General features: G+C 49.5%; 1 protein-coding gene across 2 annotated transcripts in view; it reads left to right on the forward strand.

Annotated features, from left to right (window-relative positions):
• The window catches only part of snx5 (sorting nexin 5), an 83,096-nt gene that overhangs the window by 53,515 nt on the left and 7,461 nt on the right, over window positions 1-22,120 (forward strand). For both annotated transcript variants that reach the window (XM_072504019.1, XM_072504027.1), the window contains exons 8-11: window positions 8,500-8,605; window positions 8,739-8,814; window positions 9,497-9,536; window positions 13,864-13,950. In XM_072504019.1, the coding sequence (XP_072360120.1) occupies window positions 8,500-8,605; window positions 8,739-8,814; window positions 9,497-9,536; window positions 13,864-13,950 (309 nt within the window). The remainder of the gene's footprint in view (window positions 1-8,499; window positions 8,606-8,738; window positions 8,815-9,496; window positions 9,537-13,863; window positions 13,951-22,120) is intronic.

Genomic DNA, 22,120 nt, shown 5'->3' on the forward strand with positions numbered 1-22,120 from the left:
ACCGATGCCCTCAGCGATGGCCTGCTGAGACTGGGCCATGGCGTTGAGCGCCTCTTGCCATCTGGCGCTGGCTCATGGCCTCCTGTGAGAGGACAGCCATTTCCTGGGCCACAGACGCCGCCTGCACGGAAAGCCCCAGGCCTCGCAAACCATTCCCCATGTCTGACACCGTCGCACCCATTGCCTCCACCGCGGACGCCACCCGTGCGGTGTCGGCCTGGGTGGCACGCATGACCGGCACCACTTCCAGCTCCTGGACGCGGGTGGACTCCTCCACCTGCGACTGCAGCCGCCGCAAGCCGCCCGTCACCCTCTTCGCTTGTCTCCGGGTCGGTGGTTGCATCGGATCTATGTGTGGGTGTGGTAACTCCAGGAACCCGGGATCCATCTGGGCGGGAGATGTTCGCTTGGGCTGGGCTGCCCTCCGACCGCCCGGCCCCTCTGCTGCTCCTACCTCCACCTGCTGTACCGGGACGGCTGTGTTGTGCGCACCAGTGAGTGTACCAGACGCCTCATCACTAAAGTGCCCAACCGAGGTGAGTGTTTCTGCGATGGTGGAGGGTGTTGGTGACAGCAGTGGCGTTGTGTCGTGCTCTTCGTCCCACTCTGAGTCCATGGCACTTTGGGGTGGGGGTTCGTCTCCACCCATCCACTCTGAGTCACTGTCCGGTATTTCGTCTTCCTGGGTAGTGGTGTCCCGGGTAGTGGTGTCCCGGCTCGGATGTGACGGGGGCCTGTGGCTGCCCCCCTCATCGCTGGGTGGGTCGCTCCCGCACGTGACTGGGGTGTCGTCTCCCTGTTGCTCCAGGTCTCTCCGTCTCCCGTGGTGTGCGAGGGGCATCCTGCGGGCTTCTGCATCTGCGGGGATGGGTGCCTGGACGTTTGGTCCTGCGATACACAATGAAGCATGCATGGTTAGACATCAGGCAGTGATCAGGTGATACGGGGGAGGGGGATATAGGGGAGGGGGGATATGGGGACGGGCTGTCGGTGGCTCACTTTCTACTACGCCCCCGACCTCTGCATCAGCAACCTCCCGGTCCTCAGGTCCACCAGCCAGTTCCAGGGCCCTTTCCTCATGTACGGTCAGTGGCCTCATCAGCGGGCCCTCCTCCAGTCCTCACATGCTCCCTATTGTTGTGTGCACGCTTCTCCTGTGTGTGGGGGGGGGGGGGGGGGGGGGGGGGGGGGGGGGGGGCGGTGGCAGGGGTAAAAGGCAACACTGTTAGGCAGGTATATGAATGCACGCCATCGGTTGCGCGTGCAATGCAGAGGTTAAGGTTAGGGCTGGATTCACTTGGGGATATGGGGGAGGGGGGATATGGGGGAGGGGGGGGATATGGGGGAGGCTCACCCTGCCTGCTCTGACGAGGTCGTTCACCACCTTGTGGCACTGGGTGCCTGTCCGTGGTGTCAGGGCCACAGCGGTGACAGCCTCTGCCACTTCCCTCCACAGACGCCGGCTGTGGCGTGGGGCAACTCTGCGGCCGTGCCTGGGATACAGGGCGTCCCTCCTCTGCTCCACCGCGTCCAGGAGCACCTCCACATCGCGTGACTCGAACCTTGGGGCTGAGCGGCGGCCAGCCATCCAGTCGGGTGTTGCGGTCGGCTGTTCCGGTCGGGTGGGGGGGAGCAGCGCGGCCTTATGAGCGGATCCCGTTACGTCGCTGCTAGCCCATTTCGGGCCAGAGACTATCGACCCATTTATCCGACGTGACGCAAGTCGGATTTGCGCCGTTTTTTGCGCCGATCGGCGGACTTTCCGCCGATAACGGAGAATTTCGCCCCGAATTCCAGCTCCACTCACACAATGGCATCACTGCAGCCATTGATAAAACACATTTTTCTTAAAGGGACTGTCACATGACACAAGTTTTTTTTTTTTTTTAATAAATATTTTATTGAAAATTTTTGGTCAACCAACACAGTACATTGTGCATCCTTTACACAACATTATAACAATACAGATAATAATGACCTTTTTTATATAAACAAAAAACAACAAATAAATAAATATTAAATAACAAAAATGAAAACTAGCCCTAATTGGCAACTGCCTTGTCACAGGCTATACCCCCCCCCCCCCCCCCCTCCCCAAGTCCTGGGCTGCTGCTGCTGCCTTCTTTTTTCCCCCATCTATCTTTCCGCAAGATATTCGACGAACGGTTGCCACTGCCTGGTGAACCCTTGAGCCGACCCCCCTTAGGACGAACTTAATCCGCTCTAACTTTATGAACCCCGCCATATCATTTATCCAGGTCTCCACCCCCGGGGGGCCTGGCTTCTTTCCACATTAGCAATATCCCGCGCCGGGCTACTAGGGACGCAAAGGCCAAAACATCGGCCTCTCTCGCCTCCTGCACTCCCGGCTCTTGTGCAATCCCAAATATAGCCAACCCCCAGCTTGGTTCGACCCGGACTCCTACTACTTTCGAAAGCACCTTTGTCACCCCCATCCAAAACCCCTGTAGTGCCGGGCATGACCAGAACATATGGGTATGATTCGCTGGGCTTCTCGAGCACCTCGCACACCTATCCTCCACCCCAAAAAATTTATTGAGCCGTGTTCCAGTCATATGTGCCCTGTGTAATACCTTAAACTGAATCAGGCTTAGCCTGGCGCACGAGGACGACGAGTTTACCCTGTTTAGGGCATCTGCCCACAGCCCCTCCTCAATCTCCTCCCCTAGCTCTTCTTCCCATTTCCCTTTTAGTTCGTCCACCATAGTCTCCCCTTCGTCCCTCATTTCCCTATATATATCCGACACCTTACCATCCCCCACCCATTTCTTTGAGATGACTCTGTCCTGCACCTCTTGTGTCGGGAGCTGCGGGAATTCCCTCACCTGTTGCCTCGCAAAAGCCCTCAATTGCATGTACCTAAATGCATTCCCTTGGGGCAACCCATATTTCTCAGTCAGCGCTCCCAGACTCGCAAACTTCCCATCCACAAACAGATCTTTCAGTTGCGTTATTCCTGCTCTTTGCCACATTCCATATCCCCCATCCATTCCCCCCGGGGCAAACCTATGGTTGTTTCTTATCGGGGACCCCCCCAATGCTCCGGTCTTTCCCCTATGTCGTCTCCACTGTCCCCAAATCTTCAGTGTAGCTACCACCACCGGACTCGTGGTATAGTTCCTTGGTGAGAATGGCACAGTGGGGCTGTCACCATAGCCTGCAGGCTGGTCCCCTTACAGGACGCCCTCTCTAATCTCTTCCACGCCGCTCCTTCCTCCTCTCCCATCCACTTACTCACCATTGAAATATTAGCGGCCCAATAATACTCACTTAGGCTCGGTAGTGCCAGCCCCCCCCTATCCCTACTACGCTGTAAGAATCCCTTCCTCACTCTCGGAGTCTTCCCAGCCCAAACAAAACCCATGGTACTCTTTTCTATCCTTTTGAAAAAAGCCTTCGTGATCACCACCGGGAGGCACTGAAACACAAAGAGGAATCTCGGGAGGACCACCATCTTAACCGCCTGCACCCTCCCTGCCATTGACAATGCTACCATATCCCATCTCTTGAAATCTTCCTCCATCTGTTCCACCAACCGCGTCAAATTTAGCCTGTGCAATGTGCCCCAATTCTTAGCTATCTGGATCCCCAGGTAACGAAAGTCTCTTGTTACCTTCCTCAACGGTAGGTCTTCTATTTCTCTACTCTGCTCCCCTGGATGCACCACAAACAGCTCACTCTTCCCCATGTTCAATTTATACCCTGAAAAATCCCCAAACTCCCCAAGTATCCGCATTATTTCTGGCATCCCCTCCGCTGGATCCGCCACATATAGTAGCAGATCATCCGCATATAAAGATACCCGGTGTTCTTCGCCTCCCCTAAGTATTCCCCTCCATCTCCTGGAACCTCTCAGCGCTATCGCCAGGGGCTCAATCGCCAGTGCAAACAGTAATGGGGACAGAGGACATCCCTGCCTTGTCCCTCTATGGAGCCGAAAATATGCCGATCCCCGTCCATTCGTGACCACACTCGCCACTGGGGCCCTATACAACAGCTGCACCCATCTAACGTACCCCTCTCCAAACCCGAATCTCCTCAACACCTCCCACAGATAATCCCATTCCACTCTATCAAATGCTTTCTCGGCATCCATCGCCACTACTATCTCCGTTTCACCCTCTGGTGGGGCCATCATCATTACCCCTAACAGCCTCCGTATATTCGTGTTCAGCTGTCTCCCCTTCACAAACCCAGTTTGGTCCTCATGAACCACCCCCTGGACACATTCCTCTATTCTCATTGCCATTACCTTGGCCAGGACCTTAGCATCCACATTTAGGAGGGAAATTGGTCTGTAGGACCCGCATTGTAGCGGATCCTTTTCCTTCTTTAAGAGAAGCGATATCGTTGCTTCTGACATAGTCGGGGGCAGTTGTCCCCTTTCCTTTGCCTCATTAAAGGTCCTCGTCAGTAGCTGGGCGAGCAAGTCCAAATATTTTCTGTAAAATTCTACTGGGAATCCGTCCGGTCCCGGGGCCTTTCCCGTCTGCATGTTCCCAATTCCTTTCACCACTTCTTCTACCGTGATCTGTGCTCCCAGTCCCGCCCTTTCCTGCTCTTCCACCTTGGGAATTTCCAGCCGATCCAAAAAATCCATCATTCTCTCCCTCCCATCCGGGGGTTGAGCTTCATACAATTTTTTATAAAATGTCTTGAACACTTCATTCACTCTCTCCGCTCCCTGCTCCGTCTCTCCTTCCTCGTCCCTCACCCCCCCCTATTTCCCTCGCTGCTCCCCTTTTCCTCAATTGGTGTGCCAGCAATCTGCTCGCCTTCTCTCCATATTCATACTGTACACCCTGCGCCTTCCTCCATTGTGCCTCTGCAGTGCCTGTAGTCAGCAAGTCAAATTCCACATGCAGCCTTTGCCTTTCCCTGTACAGTCCCTCCTCCGGTGCTTCCGCATATTGTCTGTCCACCCTTAAAGGTTCTTGCAGCAACCGCTCCCGTTCCTTACTCTCCTGCTTCCCTTTGTGTCCTTATTGATATCAGCTCCCCCCTCACCACCGCCTTCAACGCCTCCCAGACCACTCCCACCTGAACCTCCCCATTGTCATTGAGTTCCAAGCACTTTTCGATGCATCCCCTCACCCTTAGGCACACCCCCTCATCTGCCATTAGTCCCATGTCCATTCTCCAGGGTGGGCGCCCTCTTGTTTCCTCCCCTATCTCCAAGTCTACCCAGTGTGGGGCATGATCCGAAATGGCTATAGCCGTATATTCCGTTCCCCTCACCCTCGGGATCAATGCCCTACCCAACACAAAAAAGTCTATGCGTGAATAGACTTTATGGACATAAGAGAAAAACGAGAACTCCTTACTCCTAGGTCTACTGAATCTCCACGGGTCCACCCCTCCCATCTGCTCCATAAAATCCTTAAGCACCTTGGCTGCTGCCGGCCTCCTACCAGTCCTGGACTTCGACCTATCCAGCCTTGGTTCCAACACCGTGTTAAAATCTCCCCCCATTATCAGCTTTCCCGTCTCTAGGTCCGGGATGCGTCCTAGCATTCGCCTCATAAAGTTGGCATCGTCCCAGTTCGGGGCATACACGTTTACCAAAACCACCATCTCTCCCTGTAATTTGCCACTCACCATCACGTATCTGCCCCCGTTATCCGCCACTATAGTCTTTGCCTCGAACATTACCCGCTTCCCCACTAATATAGCTACCCCCCTGTTTTTCGCATCCAGCCCCGAATGGAACACCTGCCCCACCCATCCTTTGCGCAACCTAACCTGGTCTATCAGTTTCAGGTGCGTTCCCTGTAACATAACCACATCTGCTTTAAGTTTCTTAAGGTGTGCGAGTACTCGTGCCCTCTTTATCGGCCCGTTAAGCCCCCTCACGTTCCACGTGATCAGCCGAGTTGGGGGGCTTCCCACCCCCCCCCCCCCCCCCTTGCCGGTTAGCCATCTTTTTCCAGCTTCTCACCCAGTTCCCACGCAGCTGTATCTCTCCCAGACGGTGCCCCCCCGCCCATCCTTTCCCGTACCCACTCCCCCCCTTTCCCCAGCAGCAGCAACCCAGTAATTCCCCCCCCCCCCCCCCCCCCCCCGCTAGACCCTCCGCTAGCGTAATTACTCCCCCCATGTTGCTCCCAGAAGTCAGCAAACTCTGGCTGACCTCTGCTTTCCCCCGTGATCACGGCTCGCACCGTTCGACGCCCCCTCCTTCCTGCTTCTCTATTCCCGCCATAATTATCATAGCGCGGGAACCAAGCCCGCGCCTCTCCCTCGGCCCCGCCTCCCATGGCCAACGCCCCATCTCCTCTCCCTCCCCACCTCCCCCCATCACCACCTGTGGGAGAGAGAAAAGTTACCATACCGCAGGATTAAAACATAAAACCCCTCTTCGCCCCCCCCCCCCCCCCCCCATTCGCCCCACCACTTTGTCCAAACGTTCATTTTCATAATCCACTCATTCCAATTTTTCTTCTACAATAAAAGTCCACGCTTCATCCGCCGTCTCAAAGTAGTGGTGCCTCCCTTGATATGTGACCCACAGTCTTGCCGGTTGCAGCATTCCAAATTTTATCATCTTTTTGTGAAGTACCGCTTTGGCCCGATTAAAGCTCGCCCTCCTTCTCGCCACCTCCGCACTCCAATCTTGATAAACGCGGATCACCGCGTTCTCCCATTTACTACACCGAGTTTTCTTCGCCCATCTAAGGACCATTTCTTTATCCTTAAAACGGAGGAATCTCACCGCTATGGCTCTGGGAGTTTCTCCTGCTCTCGATCCTCACGCCATAACTCGGTATGCTCCCTCCACCTCCAACGGACCCGTCGGGGCCTCCGCTCCCATTAACGAGTGCAGCATCGTGCTCACATATGCCCCGACGTCCGCCCCCTCCACACCTTCAGGAAGGCCAAGAATCCTCAAGTTGTTCCTCCTTGCGTTATTTTCCAGTGCCTCCAACCTCTCCACAGATCGTTTCTGGTGTGCCTCCTGTATCTCCGACTTCACCACCAGGCCCTGTATATCGTTCTCATTCTCTGCTGCTTTCGCCTTCACGACCCGAAGCTCCTGCTCCTGGGTCTTTTGTTCCTCTCTCAGCCCTTCAATCGCCTGTAATATCGGGGCCAACAACTCTTTCTTCATTTCCTTTTTTATCTCCTCCACGCAGCGTTTCAAGAACTCCTGTTGTTCAGGGCCCCATATGAGACTGCCACCTTCCGACGCCATCTTGGTTTCTGCTTGCCTTCCTTGCCGTTGTTCCAAAGGATCCGCTGCAATCCGGCCACTTTCCTCTCCTTTTTCCATCCGTGTCCAGGGGGAACACCCTTCTGGTTTACCGCACGGTGTTTTTAGCCGTTAAAATTGCCGTTGGGGCTCCTATCAAGAGCCCTAAAGTCCGTTCCACCGGGAGCTGCCGAAACGTGCGACTTAGCTGGTCATCGCCGCACCCGGAAGTCCCACATGACACAAGTTAATAACAGTTTGTTAATGTAACTGATTGAAATCAAATATATATTTTTAAAGAAAGGTGCAAAATAAAGCCATGGTACCAGAACTAAGATGTTATACTTGCCAGGAAAGGCTGGGCGCTCTTCTCCAGGAAAGGGAAAGCCGAGGAGTGGGCTAATGGAGATCTTTCAAATTATGAATGTGTTTGTTCTGGTCTATGTAAGGCCCCTACTCCAGTAGGGAGTTTGAGGAATGTCTTTATCCATGTTATCAAAATAGGATGAGCTTGAGGTAAGGAGCATGGGTGTATTGAAGGGAAAGCTACATATGCATGAGGGAGAAAGGAATACAAGGGTATGTTGATTGGGTTGGATGAAGAAGTACGAGTGGAAGCTTGTCTGCAGTATAAAACTGACTTAGACCTTTTTGGGTTGAATTACCTATTTCAGTGCTGTTAAATGCCATGTAATGTAATCTTTAGGTGGATAGTCTGCCAATTTAACGCTGTGCCAGAACTGCCTTTAGAAACTAGGTAACTTTGGAATGCCGATGCCTGAAGTTGTTTCTAATGAAACCTGATTTCCCAGGTCAGCTTGGAGCCTAGCACCTGTAGTTGAGGGCACTTGAGGGGAGTTCCAGGAGGCACTGGTTGTGGGCCACAGGGACAGGAGCAGGCCGTTCAGCTCCTCATGTCTTCTATCATCCAATTAGATATGGCTGGTCTGTAACTTAGCTCCAGTTTACCATCCTTGGCTCCATATCCCTTGATACCAGTGCCCAACAAAAAACCTACCAAGCTTCATTTTGAAACTTGCAATTGACTGAGCCGACCGTTTGTGAGGGTGGGGGAAGGATCCAGATTTCCACTAGCCTTTGTAAAGAAGTGCTTCCTGAAATCACTCCTGAATGGCCCAACCAGGACCAGAAGTATAAGGGAGTATTAATACATCAGGAGGCTTATGTAGAGCATAGACCCTGTTGAGTAAATAGCCTGTTTCTGTAATGTAACATCAGTGTTTTTAAAAAAAACAAAAACAACAATTAACACTTTTTTGCTTCTGCAGGATGGTGATGAATTCTTTGAACACGAGAAGACATTTCTTGTCGAGTATGGCATCAAAATTAAAGATTCGGCAACAAAAGCAGAAAAAATGACAAGATCTCACAGAAGTATGTCTACATCGGCTAGCTACATTCACTGTTTTTGTTTTATTAAGAATTAATATTGACTTTTACGCAATGTTTTTGAAAAAATGATCTCGAGTATAAATTGAGTTGATGGGAGCTGTCTTTATTTCCCCAGACGTTTCTGACGATTACCTTCATTTATCCTCTTCCTGCAATGAACTTGCAATAGAAAATAAAGCTCCACTGAACAAGTGAGTCCTTTGGTTGTCATGTGTGGTCACCTCCTGGTTGAACCTCTGCGCGACATGCCTTATTGTGAAATTCCCATTTGCGCTGTTTTGGACTAGGTCGGCATTATTTGTCCTTCCCTCGTTGCTCTGTCGAGAAGGTGGTGATGAGCCGCCTTTTTGATTCATTGCAATCCGTGCGATGAAGACATTCCCTGATTTTGATCTGGCAATGGCGACTGTTCTCAAGTCTGGATAGTATGTGGCTTTTTGGAATTTGAGGGCATTGGTTTTGCCATGTACCAGCTCCCCTTGTGTTCTTCTTGGTGGTTCTTTAGGGGTGGGGGTGGGCATTTTTGGTAGTGGAAGAGGTGAGCGTTGCCCCTCTAACGTTGCTCCAGTGGATTGCGCACTACAGCTGGTGATGGAGGGTGTGGATGTTCAAGGTGGTGGCAGGGCTGTCAATCAAAGCGCTTTGTCTTGAAACTTGCACTTTACCCAATGAGGGGGAGCGGGGGGTGGGATTAGAACAGGTTTCTGGGGTTTGAAAGGTGTTTCACTGTTAAGTTGGAAAGATCGAGTCTTCAGTACACCTGAAGCCCCATTTAGTTTGTTCATGGTCGTTATGTCGGTGAAGAGAAGAATAACGTGGGAAATTACTGAAATCGTTCTTTATGAAAGAAAATATGATTCATTTTTTTTCTAGCTACTACGTGAAACTTTGTGAGCTTTTTGAGAAACTCAGGGTAAGTATTAATCATCTTTATTGTCACAAGTAGTGTCCGAATCATTTTGGGTACTAAATGAAAAATACATGAATGAAAGCAGATCCTTGTTTAAAAAACGTATTCACGTACGGCATGTTATTTATGGATTCATTAAATACCGACGTTTGTTAAGTTTTTGTAGGGAATGCACTATTCAGCCCCACGACCCTGTTCCACCATCGTGGGTGACCTGTAGCTCCACTCCACTTTACCTGTCTTGGCACTGTCTTCACTGATGCTTTGACAGATTTTTTTTTTGTTCGACAGTCAACTAACTATATGATGGATTCTTAAATCCGTCTCCCTGTCAGCATCTTTGTTGTTTTTTCCAACCAATGGCTTGAGTGTTAATTTGGGCTTGCACCTTCATGTAATACCAATAAACAGATGACTCTGTAGGATGACAACTTTTTGGATAGACTAACTCCTTTCAGCTCATTCATTGATTATATTTTGAATGATATTACTAAAATTCATCAAATTTTTAAAAAACTGCAAACTTGTTAATTTGCACAAGTGGTGACATCCTGTGGAGGGGTGGAAAGACTGAAAATAAAACCTTACTTAAAGACCGCACTTTGGTTCATGGACTTTTGATTCTGTTAACTGGATGATTCACTGAGGTGGGACAGTTTCCTGATAGATGATTTGAGAGTTAATTCTCAGCTAGTTATTAACATCCTCGTTGCAAGTCGTAATGACCAGTGGGTGCAAGCCAGGAATATCTTGGGGGAACTTCGTGGTTTGTGCTGAGTAAAGCCCAAATAAATTATTCCCAGCAATTCAAAGTCATTATTGGAAGGGTATTTTTAATATTTGAGCTGGCTAGTTCTTTAACCCTGGTTATGATACAAAGCTGGGTGGGAGGGTGAGCTGTGGTGAGGATGCAGGGATACTTCAGTGTGATTTGGATAAGTTGAGTGAGTGGGCAAATGAATGGCAGATGCAGTAAAATGTGGATAAATGTGTATTATCCACTTTAGTAGCAAAAAACAGGAAGGCAGATTATAATTTGAATGGCCATAAATTAGGAGAGGGGACTGTGCAACAAGACCTGGGTGTCCCCGTACACCAGTCACTGAAAGTATGCATGCAGTGCAGCAGGTAGTAAAGAAGGCAAATGGTAGGTTGGCCTTCATAGCAAGAGATTTTGAGTGCAGGAGCAGGGATGTCTTGCTGTAATTGTACAGGGCCTTGTTGAGGCCACACCTGGAGTGTGCAGTTTTGGTCTCCTTAGCTGAGGAAGGATATTCTTGCTGTGGAAGGAGTGCAGCGAAGGTTTACCAGGCTGATTCCTAGGATGGCAGGACTGACGTACGAGGGGAGGTTGAGTCGGTTAGAATTGTATTCGCTGGAGTTCAGAAAAATGAGGGGTATCTCATAGGAACCTACAAAATTTTAACGGGACTAGACCGGTTAGATGCAAGAACAATGTTCCCGATGGAGAACCAGAGGTCACAGTCTGAGGATACGGGGTAGACTGTTTAATACTGAGATGAGGAGGAATTTCTTCACCCAGACACTGGTCAGCCTGTGGCATTCATTACCACAGGAAGACGTTTAAGCCAAAACATTGTTTTCAAGAAACAGTTAGATATAGCACTTGATAAAAGAATATGGGGGGTGGGGGGGGGGGGGGAAGAGAATCAAATGATATGAAGGGGGGGAGGCACGATCAGGCTATTGAATTGGATGGTTAGCCATAATGATGAATGGCGGAACAGGCTCGAAGGGCCAAATGAGTGCCTTTTCCTATTTTCTATGTCTCTGATACATCTGGGCAGAACACATTCTTCCGTGTCTACGTGGGTTTCGCCCCCACATCCCAAAGATGTGCAGGGTATGTGGATTGGCCATGCTAAATTGCCCCTTAATTGAACAAAATTTTTTTTTTTTTAATAAAATGTCTGGGCCGAACTGTTGTGGGAATAATAAACTTGGTCAATGTAGTCTCCTGGGCTGGTTTCCATCTAGTAAGGAGGTTTCGGAAGTATTTTCCACTTTTCTGCCTGTTTATAGAGCTGTAAAATTCCTATCGTGCAGAAGGAGGCCCATCAAGTCTACACTGTACCTCCTCCTGAAAGAACAAGAACAATCCACCCAGGCCCACTCCCCGTGCTATCCCTGTAACCCCACTTAACCTACACTCTTTGGACACTAAAGGGCAATTTAGTATGGTCAATCCACCTAACTTGCACTTCTTTGGATTGTGGGAGGAATCCCATGCAGACACGGGGAGAAAGTGCAAACACCACACAGTTGGCCAAGGCTGGAATTAAACTCCGGCCTCTGATGCTGTGAGGCAGCAGTGCTAACCACTGTGCAGTCCCCAATTTTATGTTTTTTCTTTATCTGTTAAGCCTCTTCTGTTGCTCCCACTGTCTAGTGGGCTCTCTGTTGTGATGCAGGGGGACTGGCGACCTGAGAGCAGGCCTAGATGGTCTTTATCCTGCACATCGTTTCTGTATGTGTTGTTTGAAAGGCAACATTTTGGAAGAAAAGCCAAAGGAAATGAAAGCAATTGGCAAGAATCATGGGAGAGAGACAGTGAGGAGCTTCATCAACTGACTTGATGACACCTGGTATTTAACAGCTCTGAGGTGTATTTTAATCACTGGTCACAACTGGAATTTGGGAGGGTAGAGGAAAAGAAAACAGAAGGTTTATTTTGATATCCTACACTGGCCATAGTTAAATACAGGTTTCCAGCACAAGAAAGGTACTGTCTTCCAAGTTAGAACTCTGTTATGAAGGCTCCAAGAAATAACACATCCCAAATTCGATTCACTACCCAAAGGCTGTGAAATGTTGTGACCCGGAATGTCTCAAGATTAAGATTGAGATTTGTTGTTGTTTTTTTTTGTTTACGTGATCATTATGTGTGATGTGAAGCAAAAGCAGATAAATGGAATTTGACACCCAGCCATAATCTTAAAAACAAATGCTGGAACAGATTTGTCACGTGTAGCGAATTACAGTGAAAAGTGTTTTTCTGCAGCCAAAGGAATGTACACAGTACAGACGTAGTGGACAAAAAAAGAATAATCGACAGAGTACATTGACAAATGGTACATCAACAAACAGTGATTGGTTACAGTGCGAAACAAGGGGCCAAACAAAGCAAATACATGAGCAAGAGCAGCCTAGGATGCCGTGAATAGTGTTCTTACAGGGAACGGGTCAGTCCGAGGGGGAGTCATTGAGGAGTCTAGTAGCTGTGGGGAAGAAGCTGTTCCTATATCTGGATGTGCGGGTCTTCAGACTTCTGTACCTTCTGCCTGATGGAAGGGTCTGGAAGAAGGCAAAGCCTGGGTGGGAGGAGTCTCTGATAATGCTGTCTGCCTTTCTGAGGCAGCGGGAGGTGTGGACAGAATCAATGTGCGGGTGGCAAGCTTGTGTGATGCGTTGGGCTGAGTGCACCACACTCTTGGGCCGAGCAGTTGCTGTCCCAGGCTGTGATGCAGGCAGATAGGATGCTCTCTATGGCACATCTGTAGAGGTTTGTGAGAGTCAATGCAGACATGCCAAATTTCTTTAGCTTCCGTAGGAAGTAGAGATGTTGTTGGGCTTTCTTGACTGTTGCATCAACGTGAGTGGACCAGGACAGACTGTTGGTGATGGTGACCCCCAGGAACTTAAAGCTATCGACCATCTCCACTTCGGAGCCATTGATGCAGACAGGGGTGTGTTGTGCTACGCTTCCTGAAGTCAATGATCAGTTCCTTGGTCTTTCCGACGTTTAGAGAGGGGTTTTCTGTACACCATGCAACTAGTGATTTATCTTTCCGTGAACTTATTCCAGAGCCAAAAGATTTAGTACAATACAGCACCACCTCACTCTCTTGATGTCCAGCTTATGCCCATCAGACTGGTTTCCTTAACGCGAGTCAAGTGCCAATTTGAGCAAAGAAAGCCTAATGGTGTGTGTGGGGGTCTAAATGGTATAGCCATTGATTTGGGACGTGCTGCTATAAAAGCCTTGGTGAATATGCCCCATGCAACAAATAGGCAGCGCACAACAAAAAGATTTAGAGGGAACATTTATTTCAGCCATGGTGGCTGCAGTGATGTTTCGGCTAGTGTCTGACATGTGAATCTCACAAACTGCTAACTGTAGAGGCGAGTGATGGTGTGGCACTTGTGCTGCAACCTGTAATAGTCAAATCTTTACCAAAAGTGGTACTTTCGAATAATTCATTGTGTCAAATATTTACATTTCTGGTTAAAATTAACTTGACTGTCGATTCTTATTTAGTTCTAAAGCAGAGTTTCCTTTTGCTGATCATTTCTTCCCCCTTAACTACAGAAAGTAGAAGGACGAGTGTCGAGTGATGAAGACTTGAAGCTGACAGAACTGTTGAAATACTATATGAGAGATATACAGGCAGCAAAGGTAACAACTGAAGCATGTTAGTTTTCAATATTGCCTCTTTCAGGTTTGTAACCCTGGAAGTCATCCAGAGATTTCGCGATTTGCTCATCATACAAGGCCACTCGGCCCATTCAGAATGGTGCTATCATTTTGTTTTGTTACAATAAATAGGGATTAGGATTACTATTTCTCCTCCTGCCAAAGATTTTTTTCCTTTGTAATTGGTCCTTTGGTTGTCATTCCCCAGACCTAGTTTTGATTTTCAGGGTATGTCATTTGATCTTGATCTTGATGTTTATGCAGAAGAATAAATTCAAACGATCTTCCCTGTGCTTTACTGGGATAGGGCTACTGGGTTATTTATCTGTTCCCAAGGGCAGCATGGTGGTGCAGTGGGTTAGCACTGCGGCCTCACGGCGCTGAGGTCCTAGGTTCGATCCCGGCTCTGGGTCACTGTCCGTGTGGAGTTTGCACATTCTCCCTGTGTCTGTGTGGGTTTCGCCCCCACAACCCAAAAATGTGCAGGGTAGGTGGATTGGCCACGCTAAATTGCCCCTTAATTGGAAAAAATTAATTGGGTGCTCTAAATTTTTTTTTAAAATGCATTCGCTCCTAATATAACATTGCTCCATTTGTACAATATAAAAATATGTCAAACTCTCTGCAGCAGCCTAGTGACAGCAGTACTTTCACTTCACCTGTACTTGTGTAGAATTCTGAGGCTTCCTGGACCAGTTGGGGCTTTTGTAGGCTCTGACATTTAACATACATTTGCAGAGTGTCCAATACAATTTAGCTTGTTTCACTTAAAGCTTACTAACGACATAGGCAGGAAGGGGCATGAGGTCCTGCAGCAGGAGTTCAGGGAGCTAGGCAGAAAGTTAAAAGACAGGACCTCGAGGGTTGTAATCTCGGGATTACTCCCTGTGCCACGTGCCAGTGAGGCTAGAAATAGGAAGATAGAGCAGACAAACACGTGGCTAAACAGCTGGTGTAGGAGGGAGGGTTTCTGTTATCTGGACCACTGGGAGCTCTTCCGGGGCAGGTGTGACCTGTATAAGATGGACGGGTTGCATCTAAACCGGAGAGGCATAAATATCCTGGCCGCGAGATTTGCTAGTGTCACACGGGAGGGTTTAAACTAGTATGGCAGGGGGGTGGGCACGGGAGCAATAGGTCAGAAGGTGAGAGCATTGAGGGAGAACTAGGGAATAGGGACAGTGTGGCTCTGAGGCAGAGCAGACGGGGAGAAGTTGCTGAACACAGCGGGTCTGGTGGCCTGAAGTGCATATGTTTTAATGCAAGGAGCATTACGGGTAAGGCAGATGAACTTAGAGCTTGGATTACTACTTGGAACTATGATGTTGTTGCCATTACAGAGACCTGGTTGAGGGAAGGGCAGGATTGGCAGCTAAACGTTCCAGGATTTAGATGTTTCAGGCGGGATAGAGGGGGATGTAAAAGGGGAGGTGGAGTTGCGCTACTTGTTCAGGAGAGTATCACAGCTATACAGCGAGAGGACACCTCAGAGGGCAGTGAGGCTATATGGGTAGAGATCAGGAATAAGAAGGGTGCAGTCACAATGTTGGGGGTATACTACAGGCCTCCCAACAGCCAGCGGGAGATAGAGGAGCAGATAGGTAGACAGATTTTGGAAAAGAGTAAAAACAACAGGGTTGTGGTGATGGGAGACTTCAACTTCCCCAATATTGACTGGGACTCACTTAGTGCCAGGGGCTTAGACGGGGCAGAGTTTGTAAGGAGCATCCAGGAGGGCTCCTTAAAACAATATGTAAACAGTCCAACTAGGGAAGGGGCGGTACTGGACCTGGTATTGGGGAATGAGCCCGGCCAGGTGGTAGATGTTTCAGTAGGGGAGCATTTCGGTAACAGTGACCACAATTCAGTAAGTTTTAAAGTACTGGTGGACAAGGATAAGAGTGGTCCGAGGATGAATGTGCTAAATTGGGGGAAGGCTAATTATAACAATATTAGGCGGGAACTGAAGAACATAGATTGGGGGCGGATGTTTGAGGGCAAATCAACATCTGACATGTGGGAGGCCTTCAAGTGTCAGTTGAAAGGAATACAGGACAGGCATGTTCCTGTGAGGAAGAAAGATAAATACGGCAATTTTCGGGAACCTTGGATGACGAGTGATATTGTAGGCCTCGTCAAAAAGAAAAAGGAGGCATTTGTCAGGGCTAAAAGGCTGGGAACAGACGAAGCTTGTGTGGCATATAAGGAAAGTGGGAAGGAACTTAAGCAAGGAGTCAGGAGGGCTAGAAGGGGTCATGAAAAGTCATTGGCAAATAGGGTTAAGGAAAATCCCAAGGCTTTTTACACTTACATAAAAAGCAAGAGGGTAGCCAGGGAAAGGGTTGGCCCACTGAAGGATAGGCAAGGGAATCTATGTGTGGAGCCAGAGGAAATGGGCGAGGTACTAAATGAATACTTTGCATCAGTATTCACCAAAGAGAAGGAATTGGTAGATGTTGAGTCTGGAGAAGGGGGTGTAGATAGCCTGGGTCACATTGTGATCCAAAAAGACCAAAAGTTGGGTGTCTTAAAAAATATTAAGGTAGATAAGTCCCCAGGGCCGGATGGGATCTACCCCAGAATACTGAAGGAGGCTGGAGAGGAAATTGCTGAGGCCTTGACAGAAATCTTTGGATCCTCGCTGTCTTCAGGGGATGTCCCGGAGGACTGGAGAATAGCCAATGTTGTTCCTCTGTTTAAGAAGGGTGGCAGGGATAATCCCGGGAACTACAGGCCGGTGAGCCTTACTTCAGTGGTAGGGAAATTACTGGAGAGAATTCTTCGAGACAGGATCTACTCCCATTTGGAAGCAAATGGACGTATTAGTGAGAGGCAGCACGGTTTTGTGAAGGGGAGGTCGTGTCTCACTAACTTGAGAGAGTTTTTCGAGGAGGTCACTAAGATGATTGATGCAGGTAGGGCAGCAGATGTTGTCTATATGGACTTCAGTAAGGCCTTTGACAAGGTCCCTCATGGTAGACTAGTACAAAAGGTGAAGTCACACGGGATCAGGGGTGAACTGGCAAGGTGGATACAGAACTGGCTAGGCCATAGAAGGCAGAGGGTAGCAATGGAGGGATGCTTTTCTAATTGGAGGGCTGTGACCAGTGGTGTTCCACAGGGATCAGTGCTGGGACCTTTGCACTTTGTAGTATATATAAATGATTTGGAGGAAAATGTAACTGGTCTGATTAGTAAGTTTGCAGACGACACAAAGGTTGGTGGAATTGCGGATAGCGATGAGGATTGTCTGAGGATACAGCAGGATTTAGATTGTCTGGAGACTTGGGCGGAGAGATGGCAGATGGAGTTTAACCTGGACAAATGTGAGGTAATGCATTTTGGAAGGGCTAATGCAGGTAGGGAATATACAGTGAATGGTAAAACCCTCAAGAGTATTGAAAGTCAAAGAGATCTAGGAGTACAGGTCCACAGATCACTGAAAGGGGCTACACAGGTGGAGAAGGTAGTCAAGAAGGCATACGGCATGCTTGCCTTCATTGGCCGGGGCATTGAGTATAAGAATTGGCAAGTCATGTTGCAGCTGTATAGAACCTTAGTTAGGCCACACTTGGAGTATAGTGTTCAATTCTGGTCGCCACACTACCAGAAGGATGTGGAGGCTTTAGAGAGGGTGCAGAAGAGATTTACCAGAATGTTGCCTGGTATGGAGGGCATAAGCTATGAGGAGCGATTGAATAAACTCGGTTTGTTCTCACTGGAACGAAGGAGGTTGAGGGGCGACCTGATAGAGGTATACAAAATTATGAGGGGCATAGACAGAGTGGATAGTCAGAGGCTTTTCCCCAGGGTAGAGGGGTCAATTACTAGGGGGCATAGGTTTAAGGTGAGAGGGGCAAAGTTTAGAGTAGATGTACGAGGCAAGTTTTTTACGCAGAGGGTAGTGGGTGCCTGGAACTCACTACCGGAGGAGGTAGTGGAGGCAGGGACGATAGGGACATTTAAGGGGCATCTTGACAAATATATGAATAGGATGTGAATAGAAGGATACGGACCCAGGAAGTGTAGAAGATTGTAGTTTAGTCGGGCAGTATGGTCGGCACGGGCTTGGAGGGCCGAAGGGCCTGTTCCTGTGCTGTACATTTCTTTGTTCTTTGTTCTGTTTAAATATGACCCTGAACTACAAATCTAAGGGTATCAATTCAGTGGACAGAAACTCTTCACTGACTGCTTTTCAGTACATGTGATTTTTTTTCTTCAACAAACCAGCCTGTTCACGAATTTGATCTAACCAAGTGCTTCTCTTTTTAAGAAAAAAAATGTGTTTATTTGCTGATGGGGTGTGTGCTTCACTGGCTCCACCAGCATTTATTATCCATGTGATGGTTAGCTGCCTTGAAATCGCTGCAGCCCATGTGGTGTAGGTACACCCACTGCGCTGTTGGCGAGGGAGCTCCAGCAACAGTGGAGGATCATTATTCAGACACCAAGGCTAACTTTCTATTTGGTGATTTTTGTGCTTGTGTAGCAGAGAAGTGTTGTGTTGGCTGATTTTTTTTTTGGGGGGTGAAACAACAATGTCCACCTAAAATAGTCTGGAGCTGGTATGCTGACTTCAGGACAGAAGTTTGTTCACCTTTCTAAATACAAACTGGGCTTTACACCCTACACTGCAGTGCATGAGTGCATGTCTTTCTCCCTATTAGTCACTTATTAACCCAACCCTGGCTTCTCGTAACTTTCTGGCAGCAAATTGGTTCATACTTTGTTCTCTGTGCTTTATAAATGTAGCCACAAGATGGCTGTGCCATTTTCCTGCCTTTGCAGCATCTTGTCCATCGAACCGTACAGCGTTAGGAGCCCATTTGTGCATTGTGCTTATGCTGGTTCTTAAAGTTATCCAATTCATCCTCCGCTCCCCTGCTCTTTGCTTTTAGCCCCTGTGAGTTTTTCATTTCCAAGTATGAATGTAGTTTTCGATCAATTGAATGCTTTCGCTATCCTTTCAGGGAGTGTGCTTCAGATCTGTGCTGAAAAAAATCGCATGAAACTTTTTAAAATCTTAATTTTCCTTCTGGTTCTTTTTGTGAATGCTGACTTTTGGTCAAAATCTGTATTTTTTTTAATTGTCTTTCTTGAATTGATTTGCTATGCCAAAATTCTGAAATTACTGGTGCTTCAGTGTCATCCTGGAGTGAGGTAAGAGCGGGCCAGGAGCAGTGGAAAGGTGCTTTTGCAAGTTTTTCAAAATCAGTCCATAGCTGCACTTCCTCTTTCACACATTCTGCTGTCAGCCATTTCCAGCTGGGGGCTGGTCCACTGTGAACACGATGATCTTCCCCTCAGAGCTGCCAGATGGAGAGAACTTTTCCAGTCTTTCAGTTTGGACCAAAAATAAGCTGCCGTGTCAACTTTGGCTCAGTCAGTAGCACTCTGTTTTCGAGAAGGTCATGGGTTCAAACCCCACTCGAGATTTGAACCCATGATTTAAACCAGAACTTGGTGCTACACTGTCGGGGATGCTGTCTTTTGGCAGAGACCCTGTCTGCCTTCTCGGGTGGACAGAAAAGATCCCATTTTGAAGGAGATCAGTGATGCGACCATCAATTCACTCGAAGACACGTGGAGAAGTAAACCGTGGTTTTGAGCCTGCCTGTGAAGGTGGCCCCGCAGGTCAGCAGTTCTTATACTTCCTGAAAAGGGGGGTGGAGCCATGGGCGGAGCCTGTACATGCCCCAACATATACCCCCGTGGGTGAAGCGGCACAATGGCCCATAGGTAGAGCCCACAGGGTTAATAACATAACACACTGCACTGGTGAATTATCAGTAATTATACATTCACCACATTCACCCCCTGATTTTAAAAAATGAAGTCCAGCGGGGGTGACGGGCTCATAGATTCAGTCGGTCCGGTGCCCGGATTGTACGTTGTGACTGCCGAAGCACTGGTGTTGCAGCCGCTTCGGGTGGCTGTGGAAGTGGGTCCGGAGCAGGCACAGGCGTGGACTCCGGGAGCGGCTCTTCCGGAGCTTCATTCCTGTGGACCGGTGTGGCGGGTAGGAGGGAGCGCGGGAACCATATCGGGGTGAGGGCGCTGAACATGGGAGGTTGGATGGGACATAGTGTGGGGGATGCAGTAGTGGGAGTGGCGTTGGAGCCTGCGGGCGGCAGGTCCCGGAGGGAGACGGTATCTTGCCGACCATCGGGGTGTTCGACGTACGCATAGTGTGGGTTGGAGTGCAGGAGCTGGACCCTCTCTACCAGGGGGTCGGTCTTATGGCTCCAAACATGTTTTTGGAGGAGGACTGGACCCGGTGTCATCAGCCAGGGCGGAAGCGAGGCCCCTGAGGTAGCTCCCCTCGGGAAATCAAACAAACGGTCATGAGGGTCTGGTTTGTGGCCGTGCAAAGGAGGGACCTAATAGAGTGGAGCGTATCGGGGAGGACCAACTGCCAGTGAGAAACTGGGAGATTCCTGGACCGCAGGGTCAGTAGGACGGTCTTCCAGACCGTCACGTTCTCCCTCTCCACCTGCCCGTTTCCCCTGGGGTTAGAACTGGTAGTCCTGCTCGAGGCGATGTCCTTACTGAGCAGGTACTGACACAATTTGTCGCTCATGAACGACGAGCCCCTGTCGCTGTGGACATAAATGGGGAAACCAAACAGGGTGAAGACACTATGCAGGGCTTTAATGACAGTGGGGGTGGTCATATCAGGGCAGGGGATGGCAAATGGGAAGCGGGAAAACTCATCTATGATAAGGAAGTACGTGTTGCGGTTATTGGAGGGGAGGGTCCCTTTGAAATCTATACTGAGGTGTTCAAAGGGCCGGGATGCCTTTACCAGGTGGGCCTTATCCGGTCGATAGAAGTGCGGTTTACACTCCGCACAGATTTGGCAGTTTCTGGTTATAGCTCTGACCTCCTCGGTGGAGTAGGGAGGTTGCGGGCCTTGATGTAATGGGCTAGCCGGGTGACCCCCAGGTGGCAGAGGTCATCGTGGATAGCCCGTAGTCGGTCATCTTGCGCGCTGGCGCATGTGCCGCGGGACAGGGCATCTGGGAGCTCGTTGAGCTTCCCAGGACGATATACTATATTGTAGTTATAGGTGGAGAGTTCAATTCTCCCCTCAAGATCTTATCACTCTTGATCTTGCCCCGCTGCGTATTGTCAAACATGAAGGCAACCAATCGTTGGTCGGTGAAGAGGGTAAACCTCCTACCAACGAGGGAGTGCCGCACTGCTTCCACGATGGCTTGGACTTTTTCGACCGAGGAGTGTCGAATTTCAGAGGTGGCGAGGGTGCGTGAAAAAAAAAAAAAAAAGCTACCGGTCTGCCTGCTTGGTTGAGGGTGGCGGCGAGAGCGACCTCGGAGGAGTCATACTCCACCTGGAAGGGGACGGACCCGTCCACCGCGCGCATTGCAGCTTTGGCGATGTCCGCCTTGATGCAGTTGAAGGCCTGGCGGGCCTCGGATATCAGTGGAAAGAGAATGGTCTTAAATAGTGGGCGGGCTTTGCCCGCATACTGGGGGACCCACTGGGCGTAGTAGGAGAAAAATCCAAGGCACCTCTTCAGGGCCTTGGGACAGTGAGGGAGAGGGTGTTGTAGGAGGGGGCGCATACGGTCAGGGTCGGGCCCTAGGACCCCGTTTTCCACGGCGTAGCCGAGGATGGCTCGCCTGGTTGTGCGGAAAACGCATTTCTCCTTGTTGTATGTGAGGTTGAGGTTTTGGGTGGTTTGGAGAAATCGGTGGAGGTTGGCGTCGTGGTCCTGCTGATCGTGGCTGCAGATGGTGACATTGTCCAAGTACGGAAACGTGGCCCGCAGCCCGTACTGGTCCACCATTCGGTCCATTGCTCGTTGGAACACCGAAACCCCATTTGTGACGCCAAAGGGGACCCAGAGGAAATGGAAAAGGCGGCTGTCTGCCTCAAACGCTGTGTAGTGGCGGTCCTCCGGGCGGATTGGGAGCTGGTGGTATGCAGACTTCAGATCCACCGTGGAGAACACGCAGTAGTGTGCGATCTGATTTACCATGTCTGCAATCCGGGGAAGGGGGTACGCATCGAGTTGCGTAAACCGGTTAATGGTCTGGCTGTAATCAACCACCATCCGGAACTTTTCCCCGGTCTTGACGACCACCACCTGAGCTCTCCATGGGCTATTGCTGGCCTCTTAAGACCCCCT

This window comes from Scyliorhinus torazame, chromosome 1, assembly GCF_047496885.1.
Source record: "Scyliorhinus torazame isolate Kashiwa2021f chromosome 1, sScyTor2.1, whole genome shotgun sequence".
Taxonomy (NCBI): domain Eukaryota; kingdom Metazoa; phylum Chordata; class Chondrichthyes; order Carcharhiniformes; family Scyliorhinidae; genus Scyliorhinus; species Scyliorhinus torazame.